The 19459-nt window shown below is 43.0% G+C and overlaps 1 protein-coding gene across 6 annotated transcripts in view; it reads right to left on the reverse strand.

Annotated features, from left to right (window-relative positions):
* Positions 1 to 19459, reverse strand: part of atad2b (ATPase family AAA domain containing 2B) — a 97257-nt gene that overhangs the window by 35153 nt on the left and 42645 nt on the right. For 4 of the 6 annotated variants that reach the window (XM_042096565.1, XM_042096566.1, XM_042096563.1 and 1 more), the window contains exons 23-24: positions 10182 to 10304; positions 9005 to 9136 (exon numbers count right to left, since the gene is read on the reverse strand). In XM_042096565.1, the coding sequence (XP_041952499.1) occupies positions 9005 to 9136; positions 10182 to 10304 (255 nt within the window). The remainder of the gene's footprint in view (positions 1 to 9004; positions 9137 to 10181; positions 10305 to 19459) is intronic. The other 2 variants (XM_042096567.1, XM_042096564.1) reach the window with 1 other exon arrangement.

Consider the following 19459-nt stretch of genomic DNA (forward strand, 5'->3'; position numbering starts at 1 on the left):
AATTAACCTGTCATATTTGTCCAAAGGCACTTTCATACACACACACACACACACACACACACAAACATATACAGTAGAAGACTAATCAACTTCACACCACCAATACTTCTTTATGAAGGAACTGTACAGCACAAGGTTAAAGGTAAGGCTTACAAATATAATCATACAAGTGCCATGCAAGTTATCATAGCGAGTAGTTGATGTTCTATTCAACATTTTACTGCGACACTTTGCTGCACAAGACAGCCTACAATACAGTAACAGTATAACACTACAGACACTATAAGTCAGCCCTAAAGAATATACATCAAATTCAACACTTCCAAGTTTCTTTAATCTTACTTTGTTGAGGAATACATTCTATTGGAACATTCAAAAATTTGCTTCTATGGGCCAGATAAGGGATGAGTAAGGGCCAGCAGTGGGTTGCACTACTGTAGTCAAACTTAAGTTCCAAGGTGGACGTCAATTGCCCCTACGGCCAAGTTTACGAACAACTGAAAAATAACAGGTTGCACCATGCAGATAGTTTCAACATAACACTAAGTCAGAACATTTACACCTGCCAATCAGTAGGTGTATAGTAAGGTCCATCGTTTAAAAAAAAATAAATAAATAAAAAAAAAAAAAATAAATAAATAAATAAATCGCTAAAATATTTAAAAAGTGGTGACAGTCTGGGACACAGTCAGCACTCTAGTGGTGCTCCAGTGGAAACAGATTTTTTTTTTCTTTCTTGAGAGCTTCTTAACTCGTTGGGAGACACGGCATATTCGTAATGGACCTAATTAAGGAACTCTTATTAAAAACGAGGGAGGAGGGGCACAAGAGGCTCACAGAAATTTAATTTGCTGAGGAAGAAAAAAGAAAAAAAAGAAAAAGAAAAGCAACTCTACTGAACCTCCCTAAAGCAATAAATATACCCTTTCATAAAGCGAAAATACACAGACAAAAAGGAGAAATAAAAAAAATAAAAGAAGTGGGGAAAAACAAACAAACAAACAAACAAACAAAGGCTTCGCAGGCAGGCGTACGCGCTAATGAAGGAGGCACCGCTAAACAAATTAAGGGGCCATCATCAACGGAGCGGCGGTAAAGACAAAGGCCTCCAGTGGCCTCAATCAATTAGATGCGAGAAGGCAGCGAGCGCGTGGGATAATTGCCGAGGTGTTTGGGGGAGTCCCTCTCTGCACCCGGGCAGACGCTCTGATGAGAGGGAGACCGAAGACAGGACGTGGCGAGCCGGCGGTGTGGTGCACAGCGCCTGCATCCCACTCTCGTCCACGGCACATCATCCATCTCCATTACGTCTTCACCACCTGATCGCTCTGGTCAGCTGAGAGCCCACGGCTTGGATTTGGCTCCCAGTCAGTGGAGGAGATGGATGAGGCCGGACGCAGTCGGAAGAGAGGAGAAAACGAGGCAGTAATAAATCCCTCAACATGGCGCTTTGGGATGCTCTGGCTGGACTTGGACAGGAACTGAAGAGTTTAACTCTGCAAACAGCTGCAAACAGCGAAGGTGTGGCTGAAAGTTCTGTATTCAGTACCGTACCTTGTTGGGGCTACCATTTTGCTCTACCAGTGTGTGGTGGTGCAGTGGTTGGCATTGCTGCTTCATATGTGGTCGGCCTGAGTTGGTTAAATGAAGGAGGCGCCACTAAACAAATGAATGGATCATCATCCAAGCAGAGGTAAAAAAAAATAATGATGTGCCGGTGCTACAGATGTGGTAAAATGTTTCAGCCCAGACAGCAGAGGTCAACAACAAGGCTAGCCCTGGTCTGGAATAGATTTGGGGAAGAGGGCCAGTTACGACAGCTGCCATTTCTTGATCCAGCTCTTGGTCCAGTTCTGCCCAAATTCTGGTCTGACTCTGGCATGGATCCAGTGTGGCTTTTCCAGCCCAAATTGACGCTCTCAATTTCACTGGCATATATACCAAGCCTGGATGTGGAACAGGACCCAGTCCAGCTGTGGTCCAGACTCTGGACTGTCTGTCTGTCTGCGTTTGTCCTCAGAGAGCCTGCCTGCCAATGCACACCTGGATGTGCCCTGCATCCAAACAGCCTGGGAGAGCCGAGCTGAGCGAGGACCGCAGACAGGCTGCAGCAGACGTAAAGAACATTAGTGAGAACGTATTAGGCAAGTCTATTAAAATCAAGAGCTGAGGCCCAGAGAACTAATGGCTGTGCACAAACTCGTCCAGCAGGGAAAATAGGCAAGTTAGAAGATTAGTTGGACCTTCTCATTACAGGGATGGACCGACACGCCCGAAACTCACCACGGAGAGTTCAGTTGGAGCCGATAAATAGGGAAAGTCTGAGAAACTGATGGTCAGTCAGAGATTTAATGTGGACTACTTAAGGTGGTTTGCATAAAGTGAACAATTTAAGGTGGAATGTATGAAGTGGACCATTAAAGGTGGACTGTTTATGGTTGGCTTACAGAGTTGGGCTGGTCAGGGTGGGGTATTTAAGGTGAACAGTTTAAATTGAATCTTTTAAAAGTGGATGAGTCAAGGTGAATGTTTCAGGATGGATTAGGGGAGGGTTAGGGCAGAGCGTTTAAGGTGGGGTCTGCTGTCGTGGTAGCTGTGCTCTGCGTGACTACTCTGTCCCGGGTGAAGGGAAGACAAGCGAGGAAGCAAATAAGCGTGTCACCCCTCCTGCTGTGTTTTATCCACCCCTAGGCTGGGTTCCCCACACTACCCCTACAGACACACACACACACACACACACACACACACACACACACACACAGAGAGACAGTTCTCACGCAGCACGGCACACAAAAGGGGTCTCACGCTCGATTTTCCCTTCATGTTACGGTCAGCGGCTTGGCCAGCGACCTGACATCTGCTCCTGGTGAGGAGAGTAGAGGAAGGGAGGGGAGGTGACGGGATAAGAGGGGAGAGGTGAGGTGAAGAGAGGAGTGAATAGAGGAGGGGAGATTAAAGGAAAAGAGAATAGAGTAGAAGAGAGCAAAGGATGAGATTGGAAGAGAGGATAAATGACAGGAAAAGGAGAGAAAAGAGGAGAGAAAAAGAGTGGAGAGGAGAGGAAAAGGAGGAGATGAGAATAGGAAGGAAGAAGATGTGAAGACCAGAGATCTCAGGCCCTAACTGGCACAGGTGAACAGATGGCTGGAGTGGTGTGTGTGTGTGTGTGTGTGTGTGTGTGTGTGTGTGTGTGTGTGTGTGTGTGTGTGTGTGTGTGTGTGTTTTGGTGCAAACAGAGCAAGTCATTCCCCCAAGTTTAACACCAAAAGCCCAATTCTGGGTCGCCGTGAGTTCAATTCAATCTAAACTAGAAAATAGCAGTGGTTCCAAGTTCAGTTTTATCTAAACAGAACACCATGGCCAGGTCTGATGAAGGTCAAATCTAAGGGTCCATTGGAGTTCAAATCAATCTAAACAAAATGGGGGAAGGCCTGATCAAGCTTAGATATATTTTAAAGTTAACAACACAGAAAGGTCTCATGAAAGTCAAAACAATCTCAAATTAATACACTGGAAAGGTCTGTTCAAATCCAGATCCATCTAAAAATCCCCTATGACAAGGTCTGATTAGGACCAAATTAATATCACATTAAGATCTGTTAAAATTCAGCAAAATCCAAACACCAACAATATGGCATTGTTTGTTCAGGTCCAAGTTACCACTAAAACAAGGTCTGTCCAAGTGTGAATAAACTAAGAAAAGTGATACTGTGGAAAGTTATTTTAAAGATTTAAAACTGTCTGCATTGAAACCACAATCTCTTCTCTTGGCTGATAAATGTTTCAGTAGCTAAACAAAGATTGACCCCAACAGACACTAACATAATTGACTTCAGAAAATTACGAGGAGTTATTTGGACATTTGAACACAGCTGGGTCCTCATGAGGCTCCCTTTATCAGATCAGCCAACAGTTCAACACCCAAATTGCCATCAAGGCAACATACGTCCAAATAAACAGAAAAATTACTAGTAGTGAATGCTTTTTTGCTCAAACACAACACACTCTGCATTGAACCCACTCTCTCTCCTTCTGGCTAATAAATACTTCAACAACTAAACACAGACTATGCAGAGCAGTCCCCACAGCCCTCTTCCAATAATGATTTGATGTAATTCGTCTTCAGCACTTTTTCTTAATTACCCTGACTGAGACCATTCCACACTCAACACATTAAAGCTTAAGCACGAGAGATTCCGTTCTCTTGACCACATCAAGCACATTGCAATCATTCTCACAGGCTTTTTTTTCCTGCTCCTATACATCAAGCAGCAGAGAGATGTTATTATCAAAGTCCTGGGCTTGATACACGCATACTGAAGGCTGACGCCTGATGAAAATGTGTACCTGAAAATTACTTTACCACAGCTGGAGGTTGAAGAAAAAAAATCAATTTACTGTAGCATCACAATATTTTTCGAGAAGAAAAATATCTATTTATCCACCATTATGATTAAAATCTTATTTTGGTACAATTATGTTTATTTATAGCACAAGGCCCAGTCCTTTTCTTGCATCACAATGGAAATTGAAAAGGAACTCAGAGTTGGGAACAAATAGTCAGCGGCAAGATGGCTGCAGAGACTCCCACTACACAAAATGTAATACATGGGAAAATAAAATCACTAAGTATGTTTTTCATGGATAGCTATAATGTGACTGCCATCAAATTTATGGTACAATGAGAATAAAAACAACTTGTATAAAGAACTTCCATTGGACTGAAGAGTGGTGTGTTTCTAACAGAATCTGACTAAACAGCCATATTTAGACTTATTCAGATTACTTCCTGTAGGCAGCAGTTTTATCCGTAATCAGTGTTCGTCTTGTAAAGTGAACTAATGTCAATTTCATATAAAAAGCCACTGGATCCATAAGAATTACATTAGCAAATTATGACGCCATCTGCTAAGATCTAAAAGGAAAGTATGATCGTTTTGTGAAACAACTGTCATCACTAAAAGGGACAGCTTCTTGTACTGTTCACCGTTTCCAGTAAGAGTAAATAAGCATCATCTGCATGCTGTTGTTTCATTACTGCGGTGAACAGACAACATGTTTCCATCTTGAACTGATCTAAACCTCTGTGCCAAACAGCATGCATGATGCATAATCTGCTAATCCAATTAAATGCATTGGTGTATGCAAACACCAGCAGGGTGTTCCAAGAACATGGCCAAGTTAACTCAGAGTAAGGGCAAACCTCCAAACTGTAGGAGAGTGTTGTGAGGACCAAATATTGTGATGGCATATTATCACCACATCATATCTGCTACATAAATACATACAAATGTACATATCCTTTCAGACCACAACAGCAGCAGTTGCCTCCAGGGGCTGAAGATTGTGGGTTCTAAACACATGATTATGAGAATGTGTATCTGTGAAATTCCAGCAAGTCTCTTTAAATAAAAGCGTCTCTCTGAGATGTCCTCAGCAGATGGCAAAGAAAAAGCCTTAAATTCAAGTGCCTACACGCTTCTTAGGGGAAGTATAGGAAGGCATGATGAGCGAGGAGTGTAGTAGAGGAAAGGGAGAAAGAAAGAGATAGAGGGATGGGGAGTGAGGAGAGAGAGAGAAAGAGAGAGAGAAAGATGGAGGGAGAGAGAGAGGGAGAGAGAGAGAGAGAGAGAGAGAGAGAGAGAGATAGAGATATAGATAGAGATAGATAGACAGACAGACAGACAGACGTGGATAGACAGACAGACAGAGAGAGAGGGAGGGAGATGTGAATAGACAGACAGACAGAGAGAGAGAGGGAGATGTGAATAGACAGACAGACAGAGAGAGATGTGGATAGACAGGATGAGCAAGGGGTGGGGTGGAGGAGAGGGAAAGAGAAAGGGATAGATAGATAGATAGATAGATAGATAGATAGATAGAGATGTAGATAAATAGATGGATGGATGGATGGATAGATAGATAGATAGATAGATAGACAGAGAGAGGGAGATGTGGATAGACAGATAGAGATAGAGAGAGAAGTGGATAGACAGATGTGGCCTCTGTTCCTCACACCTGCACACCAGTTGCCCTCAAGGCGTGACTGAGCGAGCAGTCGGGCTGGCAGGCCACGGACAGGAGAGTCACAGGTCATCGCCATGACAACATGTCAGGCAAGAGTGTCAGCGGGTGCGGGTGGGGTGGGGTTGGTTTGGCAGACAGAGAGCCGTCTGGTGTGTTAGCCCTGGTGAGAATACAAGTCCCATTTCACGGCCAGCCGACTCCAAAATGAAACCGCTTTCCAACATTTAAGACGAGCAACTGCGCAGACATGTTTCAGGAGCGTCAGGTTCACTTGCCCAAGTTTCCTGACTGACGTGTCCTAATGCGAAAGAGAGGGCAAGCTTTGGTCTGGCAGCTCAAGGAAAAAAGAAACTGCTGAAAGTGCATTTATAACACAAACACTGATATTGCACCATTCTCTAGGCTGATGAAACTGCTCAGAGGAGGAAAAAAGCCTGTTGCTGCAACAGCATGCATACACACACAGTCAATAATGTTTAGACATCTGAAAGTATTTTGCACACACACACACACACACACACACTATTCACAAGAAAAACTGAAAAAAGAACTTCTCTCTAAGAGACACACACAGTTTCATACACAGACAAGTTCTTATTTAAAAGCAAATGCAGGCTGCCTGGACAGGACTGTCACTCTGTTCAAAAGCACTCCACTTTATAAGCACACCGCAATGGAGCTTCACTGTGAAGGAAGAGTCCATGAACTCTGGATCCATCCAGCCTTGAGATGTAGAACACTCCACTGACAATCATTGTCCCCTCATGGACATACAGTACATCAGAAATGGAAAAGTAATTGCCCTGCAGCACTTTAGAGCCTGAATACATAGCACACTCACATTTCTGGCCCTGACCTACAATACACACACTCTCAACCTGAGCGTGAATGACATTATGTTCGACAGCTAATAGTTGTAGTGTGTGTGTGTGTGTGTGTGTGTGTGTGTGTGGGGGGGGTATGTGGGGGGGCAAACAGAGCAAGTCATTCCCCCAAGTTTAACACCAAATCCCTATTCTGTGTACTTACGTGTTTGCTCATTTATGAGTGTTCCTAGTTAAGAGTTTATGTGTGTGTGCGTGCATAAATGAGTGTTCTTGTTTCAATACATGTGTGTGTGTACAGTGTTTGTTGTACACCAGGGTTGTGCACAATTCGAATTGCAGTAATAGTAAGTCAGCATCTTGTATTATTATCTGGTATGGATTACTGGTGAAAGAAAGAGGATGCATCCCATAATGCACCTGGTACTGTTTGAGATAAATAAACAGTTCACCTCGCATCTGTACTGAATGGGATTAAATGGGGCGCCAGGAAACTAAACACATCTACAGTATTTTTCATCTGGTGAGAGCTATGCACCACCTTGTGGCAGAAAAGGGAATTACAGAGGGGTTCGCTGAATTTAGAAAGTGCATAGCTGAAAAATGGGCATCAGTTTAAGGTTAGTACGTCAAAGTGATTAGATATATCAGTAATGCTAAACCAAGAAATGTAGTGGGGAAATCATATTTATTTATCTGTCAAAACTTGTGTAGAAGTTCCCACGTGGATTTCAGTGCTATTCACCCAGGATTAGGGATGGATTAGGAGGCTGAGAGGTGCTGCTCAAGGCAGAACAGGCTATCTAACCAATATCAAATCAAAAACACAATGTGTGTGTGTGTGTGTGTGTGTGTGTGTGTGTGTCTGCCAAATAGTCTGTGTCACTGGGGCTGTCTAACCAAACCCCAAAAAGATGAATGGCACACAATCAGCTCAACCCAATGACTACAGAGACGAACCTGACTAGACAGTGTCTGACTGGACTGTCGCGTGTGTTTATACAAGTCTGGTGTGTGTGCGTATGAGAGTCTGAATACTGACTATTTGTGTGTGAGAGAGAGAGAGAGAGAGAGAGAGAGAGAGAGAGAGAGAGAGAGAGAGAGAGAGAGAGAGAGAAAGAAAGAAAGAAAGAAAGAAAGAAAGAGAGAGAGAGAGAGAGAGGGGTTCATACAGCGCCTCTGGGAGAGAAGGTGAATCTGGGAGCTGATCCAAACCCCACACTGCTGCCACTTCCCCTTTATCAAACAGCACACACACACACACACACACACACACACAACCTCAACTTCCAGCCTCATATAAACACACACACACACACACACACACACACACACACACACACACATATATATATATAAAAGTGTCACACACACACAGGCAGGCAAAGTGATTGACAGGCATTTTGGCAGTTCCGAAGGCCTTCACAGGCTAGGCGTGATTTATATGTGAAATTTGTTTGTGTGACTTATTTATGTGTTGAGAATTAATTCAGGATATGCAAGACGCTGCACTGGTTACAAAACACACATGAACAGTGTCAATATACAACAGTGATTTTATCCACAACAACTTCAACGCTCTGGGCTTCAGTCAGTAAACTTTGTTTTATTCAATAACCGTGGTTATTTATTTTTATTTTTTTTGGTGGTTTGGTAGGATTTAGTTATTATTTTGAGGTGCTGCTGTTATCTGCTGCTGTAATCATATTATATGTTGTTGCTTTGGTTGCTGTTGTTGTCGTTATGGTAGTTTGATTGTCATTGTTGTTATGGTTGCTGCTGTTTGATTGTCATTGTTGTCTTGGTTGCTGCTGTCATTTTGGTTGATGTTGTTATGGTTGTTGTAGTTGTTTTGTTTGTGTTTGTTGTCTTGGTTTGCTATCTGTACATTCAGAGGCAGGTCTACACGATGACTCATGAGGCCCTCATCCTGTGGCCCTTGTCCTGCTGCTGTCCTGGCTCAGGGCTGGACACCACCTACCTGTGTCACTTGTGCCAGGGGATATGCCATACTGTGTGTGTGTGTGTGTGTGTGTGTGTGTGTGTGTGTGTGTGTGTGTGTGTGTGTGTGTGTGTGTGTGTGACAGAAGGTTATTTCTGTGTGTAACAAAAAGACTCTGTGTAAGTGTGTGTGTGTGTGTGTGCGTACTCACTGCTGCAGTGCTTCTCTAGCACCTCGCCCTGAGTGCTGCTCCCAGCAGCCTCCTCTCCTGCAGGTTTCCTAGTTACCACGGGGCTTGGGGTGGTCACCTGCTGCTGTGTCGCCGGGGGCGACTGCAGGTCTGCTGCAAGGAAAGGCAAGAGTCACAGTTACCACGACAACCAAGACAAGACAGATGGAGTGACCAGGCTACCGTGTGTGTGTGTGTACGTGTCTGCATTAGAGAATGTGTATAACAAACTCCTTTAGGGAATAAAAGGGAAATTCACCCAGAAAAACATCCAAATATATATATATATATATATTCTTAATAATATAAATATATATATATATATATATATTCTGTGAAATATGAGGCTTCCTAGACATGGAATGTACAGACATGTATACTACTGTATCAGGGTGAAAATGTGTGTGTGTATATGTATGTATGTGTGTGTGTATGTATGTGTGTGTGTGTATGTGTGTGTGTGTGTGTGTGTATGTATGTGTGTGTGTGTGTGTGTGTATGTATGTGTGTGTGTGTATGTATGTATGTATGTATGTATGTATGTATGTATGTATGTATGTCAAAGAGAGAGAGAGAGAGAGAGAGAGAGAGAGAGAGAGAGAGAGAGAGAGAGAGAGAGAGAGAAAGAAAATAACAGTCATGTTGCTTACAGTATCAGGACTGATAAATGAACATTCCCCTCCATCAGAGTGATTAAATATTGAGCATGACCTTGTTCTTACAGAAGTTCACTGCTGGCGCAATGCAATATTCATGCTCAGACACACACACACACACACACACACACACACACACACACACACACACACACGCAAACTCACTCACAAGATAAGATAAAACTCTAGTCCCTACACTCTTGCTCCAACTCCCTCACTTAGATATAAACACACACACACACACACACACAAACCAGAACACATTACCATCACCCCACAACTCTTTCCTCTGACTAAAGCAGTCAGGCGACTGCTTACCCTCGCCCCCATGTCACAATGTTGAAGAAAAGAACTAATTCATGATCATGATCATACACCAGGGTCAGGACATGATGACCCTCTATGGTGTATGGAAAACTGATCAATCAGACTAGCCGGTTTCAAGGGGTGTGTGTGTGTGTGTACATACTTGATGACTGTGTATACATGTGTGTGTTTCTCACCTCTTTTCCTGCGTGCCTCCTTGATCTCCTCACACATGCGGTCGAACTCAGGGTCAAGCTCAGAGGCGATCATGGCGTGGGCCGTGTCCTTCAAACTGCAGGCCCGGTGCCGGATGATCTTATCTGAGGGGCAACACACACACACACACACACACACACACACACACACACACACACACACACACACACACAAACACACATACATAATGTTATAAAAGTTATACAGCATGTTATAATCATGAACACATGTGTAATAAACCAAACACACACTAACCTGTAATAATGCATGCTATTACACATGTAATAAATGATTACAATGTCAAAAAAGGCTGTGACTGTAACACCAAGGCATTCAATGAAATGATGCCTGTAAAAACTGTGCATTTAACCCTTAGAACCCTAAGCTGTTTTAGGGCATTTTCACTACCTTTATTCATAATGATTTATTCTGGCCATTGTAAGTGCCACACACACATATTATATATATTGTTTTTTTCAGCAGAGTCTAGGCTGTCCAGATCTGCCATCATTTCATGTATTAGTACTAGCATTGATTTTATTTTGATTTTTAAAGAATTAAAGTATAAAAAGCGTATTATAAAAATGATTATATTTCGACATGTATCTCACCACAGCAAGCTCATAGCTGTACATGCATTTCATGTGTGTGTAGGGCAAACTGTCCTGAATCGGGCAATATAATTGCCATGTTGGAGGGATACTCCGGGGCTGAGCAATGAGCAATGGGGCTGAGCAATTTATACTTAAAATATGTGGTGTGTGATTTACGGAAATAAATAAAAAAAATTCTTTAGTGATGAAAAATGACCTTTCTGCACTCCATATCTGTGACACGAACTGATCTGACCTGACCCAAGGTTGCGTGTTAGCCTGCGTGCCTATGGTGTATGTACTCATAATGATTCTCAACTTTTTACTGCATTGCCACGAACAAAGTAAAGGCAAAAAAGGTGTTTCTTTGTTGAACAAATTGGGATGCAATGTCAGCCTTGAGTTGGATGCCATGCAGGAATTTGCTAGGATCTCAAAACCGGATTATGAACATGCTTTGCCATAGAGAAACACACGATAGCGTTGGATTATAACATGCTTTGCCACAAAAACAGACAAAAACGTGGGGTAAGTCCAGCTATATGATGTTATTATTTTGCTGTCACTTCGTCTGTTTTATAACCCAGAAGGATGTACTTGGAATCAAATGATAGCTCCTCTTTCATCTGACATGCGTGGCATATCTATCCGATCACGGGTCCGCGAGTAATTCAAACGAGAGTAATGGGTGTGCAGTGTTGGTTTGTGTACATGACGTTATTATTTTGCAGTCACTTCTTCTGTTTTTATAAGCCAGAAGGATCGATAAACATGGTACCAATCAGACATGTGGACTCGAGTCACATGACTTGGACTCGAGTCAGACTCGAGTCATGATTTTAATGACTTCAGACTTGACTTGATAAAATTCGGCATGACTTGCGACTCGACTTGGACTTGAATACTATTCACTTGAGACTTGACTCGGACTTTGCCTCTTTGACTTGTGATGACTTGACATGTCTCGAATCAAAAACTAAATTTCCTGATCGTGGACCAGTCACCCCACAGACGCTTTCCCGCGACTAAAAAAAAAAAAAAAAATAGCGGAGACAAGCGGCCAGAGCACAGTACAGTACTGCCGCTACCCCCACACGCGTTACGTACAGGGTTGCAATTGGGCGGTTTTGCAATCTATTTTGCGGGCAAAAATGGGTTTGGGCGGGTGTATAAAAATTGGGCTGGTTTCGGATCAGTTCGGCGGGTTTTTGTAGCCGAAACAAAGGCACTTCAGACCCTTCTTCCAGCGACCGTCTCTGGTCAGCAGGTAGCAGTCTCTCTCTCACTCACTCACTCACTCACACACCCTCTGGCTGACGTGCCCCCCTAAACTCACAACAGACACTCTCAGCTCACGTCACCTTATGTATCGAAACATGCATTCTAATAGTGCATGGTATTTCCATAACCGCGAGATATGCGCTTCACAATGACCGCAATTAGTTGTTAGATATTAACAGCAGACAGTAAAGCCCAGCAGTAATTTATCCAAATTAACACATATTTCAAGTACCATTCATGATGTTGTCAAATATTGAAGTTGTGGGAATTTTAAGCTGTATGTTTCTTTCGTCCCCCATGTCGTTTCATTTATCCCGGTCTGGAGGGACGAATGAAACAAAACGCATGTTCGATTTCTCCTTAAATAAATCCTGAATGGTTTTGTTCAGAGCTGAAAATGCAACTGTATTTGACAGAGGACCGATGTAGTTTGCTTGTGACAAAATATTAGCTTTCAGTGTTTTACGATGTCTTTGTAAATTACGTTTAATTAAAAAGTGTTTCAGTCCGGTTCTCCCCTACTCTGGCGCAGACCGCCATTCAAACACACAGCTCGCGGGGTTTTCAAACTTAGCTAGCTGACTGACAATGTCAATATGCCAAAGTGGGCAAAGAGCATTTTGTCACTACAGTCAATCTCTTCATGAGTGTGCACACTGCTGAAAGATTACCTACGAGACAGGATGGACTTACCCCTTCTTTCAGGGTTGATGGATGTGCGCAGGTCTTGCGCGAATGGCTTGACATAGGACTACGGCCCACGTTCCGTCCAGCCCGACAGTTGTTGAGGAAGTTTGACAAAGCCTAGGCCTACTAGAACTTTTTAATTATTTTTAGGCCTAATAACAATTGCTCAAAGCGATTTTCACGAAGGGCCTAGGGCCATAGGCCTATGTTTTTTGTGTAGAGATGGCCCATGCATGAACGTTCTGCTTCTGCAAAGAGCGCACTGACACCCCTGTTCGTTCAACGCGACTTTCATGAAAACTAGGATTAACTGCCTGTCAGGTAGGCCTACTAATTGTTCTAAATTACAGGTGTCAAACTCAAGTTTGCCTTTAGCCTATATCTGGCGTATGAAAATATTTTTTGCGTGTAGTTGCCATGCATGGACGCACTGCTTCTGCAAATAGCGCACTGACACTGTCCTAAATAGCCTATTCAGTGCGATTTTCATGAAAACTCTAGGCCTAACTGCCTGTCTCAGGGAATATATAGCGCCTAGGTAGGCTATTAATTAATTGTTCTAAATCACAGCTGTCAGACTCAAGTTTAACTCAAGCCTTTAGCCTACATTTGGGGTAGGCCTATGAAAATATTTTTTGTGTAGCCTACAGTTGGCCCACCAGTTATGAACGCACTGCCTCTACAAAGAGTCGACACCCCTGTTCTATAATCAATGCGATTTTCATCTAATGTTATACATGAATATGCATGTGTCATGTTGCTATTATAAATAATTGAAATGTTGTGCATTAGGCTATTTTGTATGTTCATATATCCACTCAATGTTTTTATGTTAGGCTAGCCTACTGAATGCTTTTGTTCCAAGCGTCTATTGACACTAAACAGACAGATTAATAGTCTATGTTTAGCCTATTGCATTATTTTCCGTAACATAAGCTTATAGAATAATAGTCTGACGTCCGTGTAGCCTACTTTTGCGTTCATTTGATTGAATATTGTTTTTGAAATTGGATAGGCTAAGTCGAAAAATGGGTCATTTTAAAGCTTGTTAATGATTTCAATGTGTTTAAATGAGAAACAAGCAAAAGCAAATTTGGGCGGTTTTTTGTGCATTCTCGCGGTTTTTGACGAGGTTTTGGGCTGGAAAACCTTCCTGGCATCTGGCAACACTGGTTACGCACTGTGTGTAGGGCACCAAGAGACAGAGGAAGGACCAACATTTAGCCAATCACTAGTAGCTTTACTGCAAACTGATTTGCACTCTTGTTAGAGAACGTTTAATGTCAAAAAGCACCAACAGCATGTTACATAAAGTTGATACTTTTCGAGTCCTCTCCATTAAGATCCAACTTGAACTTATGCTAGCCTACTGCATTTAATTGAGAACGCATCCAAGCACGCACGAGAGGGAGAGAAAATGAGTAGGTTCCAGCTGGCTTGTCATTGTTGATGATGATTGATATCTTCTTTTAAATATAAGAAACATATAAAAGGAAATCGTGAAGGCAACAAATACGAGATTAGAGGAGATTGTGAATTATCCGGTTCTCACTAGCCTACTGTACTGTTATAAACTATGAGATCCAGGTCACTATGACATAGCTGCACTCACTGTGATTTGGAAAGTGGACAAGAATATTATGAAGAGTTGTCTTTGCCTTGTGTAATGGAACTGGTCTTAATAGTCTTGAAGTATTCAATAATTTATTTACATGAAGCACATGATATGCCGATTGAAATACATTTCACTCAGCTACTGTAGCTAGGTGGCTACTGGCTACCAGGCTCATAATTCACTTTTAATTGCAAACAGAAAATGTCAAGCAAGCATCATGTCATACATGCTTCTCTTTCCAAGGGAATGAAAGCTGTTTGTGCCAACTTAATATCATGCTTATCGTTGTTAATATTGTGCTATACATGTGGCACAAACAATGTTTGAGTTAGTGGACTAGCCATAGGCTATATTTGAACGGAGCTGGTAAAAAAAGGATCATTATGAGAACGTGTGACACAATGGGCTTAAAGTGACAGTGCACCATTTACAAATGAGATAAACAGCATCAAATGTGTAGTATTTCTTAAGAAATGAATACTTTAAAACAAAATTACTGTCATTATTATCTTTTAAATAATATAAAAGTGTTGACCTTGGCTTCCCTTATGAGTCGCCACTGCCAGACAGCCTAATAAATTGTTTGCAGGCAAATCTGTGGCCTAGCGCAGTGAACTGCCATCAGTCAAATTATTACTCATCCTTACAGTGGGCTCCGCAATTTGGAAAAACAATATATATATATTTGCAGCTGTGCTGAGTGTTATGTAGCTATCCGTTTACAGATTACACAGGTATGCGCATGCATATGTCGTAAAAGATTACAAGACAGAAACATTGAACATATTTTAATCTGTATTTATAAACAAAAAATACTGTGGATTAGATGGAAGTGCTAAAATTATGATCGATAGTCTAATAATGGCATTATTAAGTGAAGAGTACCTGATGACTTGTTCAGGACTTGAAAAAGATTGGGACTTGGACTTGGACTCGACTTGGCTTTGATGTGACTTGGACTTGGACTCGACTTGCCCTTCTCTGTATTTACTTGGGACTTGACTTGGACTTGACTGCTAAGACTTGGGACTTACTTGTGACTTGCCAAACAGTGACTTGGTCCCACCTCTGGTACCAATGGATAGCCCTGTGTCCCCTCTCATCTGATATGCTTGCCATATCGATGCAATCACGGATTCGTGAGTAATTATGACCGCCGCGCAGTGAAGAGGCGGTCATATAGGTTTAGTCAGATTTTTTTTTTCTTCTCATTTTCGCATGTCCAAATTTCCGTCAAGGATTCCCGGGACACTTTAAGACCGGGGTACACGAAACTTGGTGGGCATGTAACCCCACATGGATAGCATGGAACCTCCTGTTTTCGTTTTGATCTGTAGCCCCCCCGCTGGACTGGACCCCCCGAAAGGAGGGTAGGGCAGACACAGTTTTCTGTGAATATCTCGAGAACCGTAGGGTTTAGGAGAACCATTTTTTTTTTTTTAGTATGTTGATCTCAAAGGGCCATGTCAACCCATTCTATAACCACTCATTTCATGTATAGCGCCACCTAGTTAAACACAAAAAAGTAAAAATGAGGTGTTGTAATCGCAGGTATCTGTGACCTAACATAGTCAAAACTGCACGAAATTGGAAGTGTAGGATCATTATGACACCCTCTGAATGCACGCCAAGTTTCGTGGAATTCCGTTCATGGGGGGCCACACAATAAATTAATTTATGTTACTATACACCAACTGGCCTGTAGGTGGTCGGAGACAGTTTTCTGTGAATATCTCGAGAACCGTAGGGCCTAGGAGGTCCACCTTTTTTTTGTATGTTGGTCTTAAGGGGGCATGTCAACCTATCCCATTGCCACTTATTTCATGTATAGCGCCACCTAGTTAAAAATTAAAAAGCAAAACATTAGGTGTTTTCATCACAATATCTCTGGCTGACATGGTCAAAACTGTACGAAATTGAAAGTGTAGGATTATTATGACACCCTCCGAATGCATGCCAAGTTTCGTGGACTTCCGTTCATTAGGGGCCTTACAATAAAATAATTTATGTGTACATTTAGTGACCGTACACCAACAAGGATTCCCGGGACACTGAAAGACCGGGGTACACGAAACTTGGTGGGCATGTAACCCCACATGGATAGCATGGAACCATCGCTTTTCGTTTTGATCTGTAGCCCCCCCGCTGGACTGGACCCCCCGAAAGGAGGGTAGGGCAAACACAGTTTTCTGTGAATATCTTGAGAACCGTAGGGCCTAGGATGACCAATTTTTTGCATATGTTTGCCTCCAGGGGTCATGTAACCCCATTCCACATGCACACATGTGCATAAACAGATACACACGCACACACATACATTCACAGTAATCCTACGTATGACACATACTCACACAGTAGACATATATACGCATGCATGCACATGCACACACACAGGCACATAAACAGGCAAACACACAAGCACATGCACATGCACGCACACTAACCCACCCACACATAAACATAAACATGTACACGCACACATGCACACAACTCAAGAATTTCTCAGAATTATGAACAGGCAAGATGGGGGTGGGGTTGTATAAAATGTATATTACATGTGAAATCTATGAACTAATCATGTTTTGGTACTTGTCTAGCAGATACCAGTGAGAATTGAGTGTGCATAATGCAATTCAGTGAGACAGTTAGAATCATATATGCCTTTCAGCGTGACTTATTTTTGTGGAAAACATGTGCTGGACTGGGCGGCGGTCATATTTTGTACCGCTCTGCGGTACATCTAGTTCAAATGAGAGTAATGGGTGCGCAGGTGAACGCAGGGAAGTATAGACTGTAAATATGATGCAATTTGATTTAATTTCATGATTTTTTTTTTATTTTCATACTTGATCGTTCAGACAAGTGTGTAGTCTCTTTGGAAAGTCCCACTTCTGCTCTGTCATGCAATAAAGGTTTCATCTCGCTGCGATGAACAGTTCCGGAGCAATGTAACAGAGAAGAAAGGGTGTGTTTTTTGACGCACTTTTCGTCAATCGGGTTCTAAGGGTTAAACAATGCCTGAATCTGGAGCTTAGTATGTGTTCTAAATATAGCTGTTTGACAATAGTATGTGAATAACCCTGTTTGTATATGTATGCTTGTATGAGAAGAGTATCTAGAACTGTGTGTCTGTGTCTGTGCGTGCGTGTCTGTGCGTAAACCCTCTCTGCAAGTGAACCCATTCATCATGCAGGCCATCTGCATCTCCCTTATTATGAGCTCTCCTTTAGTTTGGGCTTCTAGAAACTTCTCCATCAAACGCCCACCCCCAGCGGCACAGGAGAGCCTACTGCTAAAGGGATTATTGTCTTTTTTGTTGTGCTTCTTTTTTCCCCTTCACTGCCCAGGGAGGAGAGGAGATAAAGTGAGAAAAAGCGAGAGAGAGAAGAGACAGTGAGAAAAGAGAGGGAGCAGGAGAGAAAGAGAAAAGAGAGGGAGCAGGAGAGAAAGAGAGGAGAGAGGGAGCAGGAGAGAAAGAGAGCAGAGAACAGAGAGAAGAAAAGTGCATTTCCACTGGGTGGTAATCATCAGGGGACTTCACTGGACACACACACACCTCTCCAAGTCTCCTTCTTTACACACACACACACACACACACACACACACAAACACAAACACAAACAAAAAACACAAACACATACACATACACAAAGATACGCCTCCCGGAACATTTTGTGTGTGTGTGTGTGTGTGTGTGTGTGTGTGTCTGTAGGTGTGTCTGTATGTGTGTGTGTGTGTGTGTGTGTGTCTGTATGTGTATGTGTGTGTGTGTGTGTGTGTGTCCTCGTTACACTGACAGACTTTGCAGGGGGGCATACAGAGGTTCTAGGGGGTCCTCGTTAGGCATGCTGGCTGACAAGCAGGGGGGTGGGGGGGTCGGGAGAGGGGTACTGGGGTACTTCTGCGTACCCTGTGCCAGCGAGCCAGGCGCTAATTAGAGGAGAGAAGCTTCCGGTAGGGAGGCGTAGCTCCTGCTGGGCCTCCACACTCAGGGAGAGCCTCTCCACAGTGTTTTTCGTAGCATTCTGCTTGTTAGCGGCAAGCTGGTTCAGTTTTGGCAACGATGCCGCCGCGGCGGAGACTTACGCTATCGGCGCTGAGACGAGAAAAAAAAAAAAAAAAAAAAAAAAGTAACAGAGGCGGAACGTCTTTAAATAATTCTTTTTCATCCCACTTTTTCAGCCCCAACACGGCTGCGTTTCGAAGTCTTCCGAACACTCAGAGCCACGGCGTGGGAATGGAGTGAGCAGAATAGGTGGGAGGGAGATGGAGCAGCGGGATATATAACGTGAAGCGATTGCGTCTGACTGCCACCTCACGGGCAATCGGATCGCTCCGCCGTCTCAGTCATGATGGCAGCTGTGGCGTGGTGCGAGCAGGAAGCCGGGCTGTGGAGAGGGGGCGCAGAGTCTGCCGCTGCAGTTTAACGTCTTCTATCCGGAGACAACGAACAGGCTACGCCACAGGAGAGCGGCGGCTCTGGCATCAGCCAACTCATTCACACCCACTCATATTACAGGGGTACACACACACACACACACACACACACACACACACACACACACACACACAGACACACACACCCACACACACCTGTGTGAGGAGGATATGTCCTGGAGCTAGAGAGGTAGAAGAGGCGGCAGGTCATGAGCGTAATTCAAGGAACGATGGGATGTCATGATACTTCGGTACCAGCTCGATGCAAAAACTTCTGAAAACATGACGGAGATTGTTTTTTTGGAGAAATCGCTCACTCACACATTACATTACATTACATTACATTACATTTGGCTGACGCTTTTTTAGCCAAAGCGACTAACAACATGGTAAACAGTTTAAGTTTTAGAGCAATTCTCAACAATTTTAGGACAATTTAAAAAACATTACAGTAAAAATAAGTGCATCAGTCAGTGCTGTTTTTAACAGTTACGTGTCAGTTTAAGACGGATGGTGAGTGCTAGGATCAGCAAGACTTGTTGTAAGTGTTGCTATGAGAGGAGATGTTCTCTAAAGAGCTGGGTCTTCAGGAGTTTTTTGAAAATGGAGAGGGATGTCCCTGCCCTTGTAGGAACTGGCAGTGTGT

Source organism: Alosa sapidissima, chromosome 6 (assembly GCF_018492685.1).
Source record: "Alosa sapidissima isolate fAloSap1 chromosome 6, fAloSap1.pri, whole genome shotgun sequence".
NCBI classification, from domain to species: Eukaryota; Metazoa; Chordata; class Actinopteri; order Clupeiformes; family Clupeidae; genus Alosa; species Alosa sapidissima.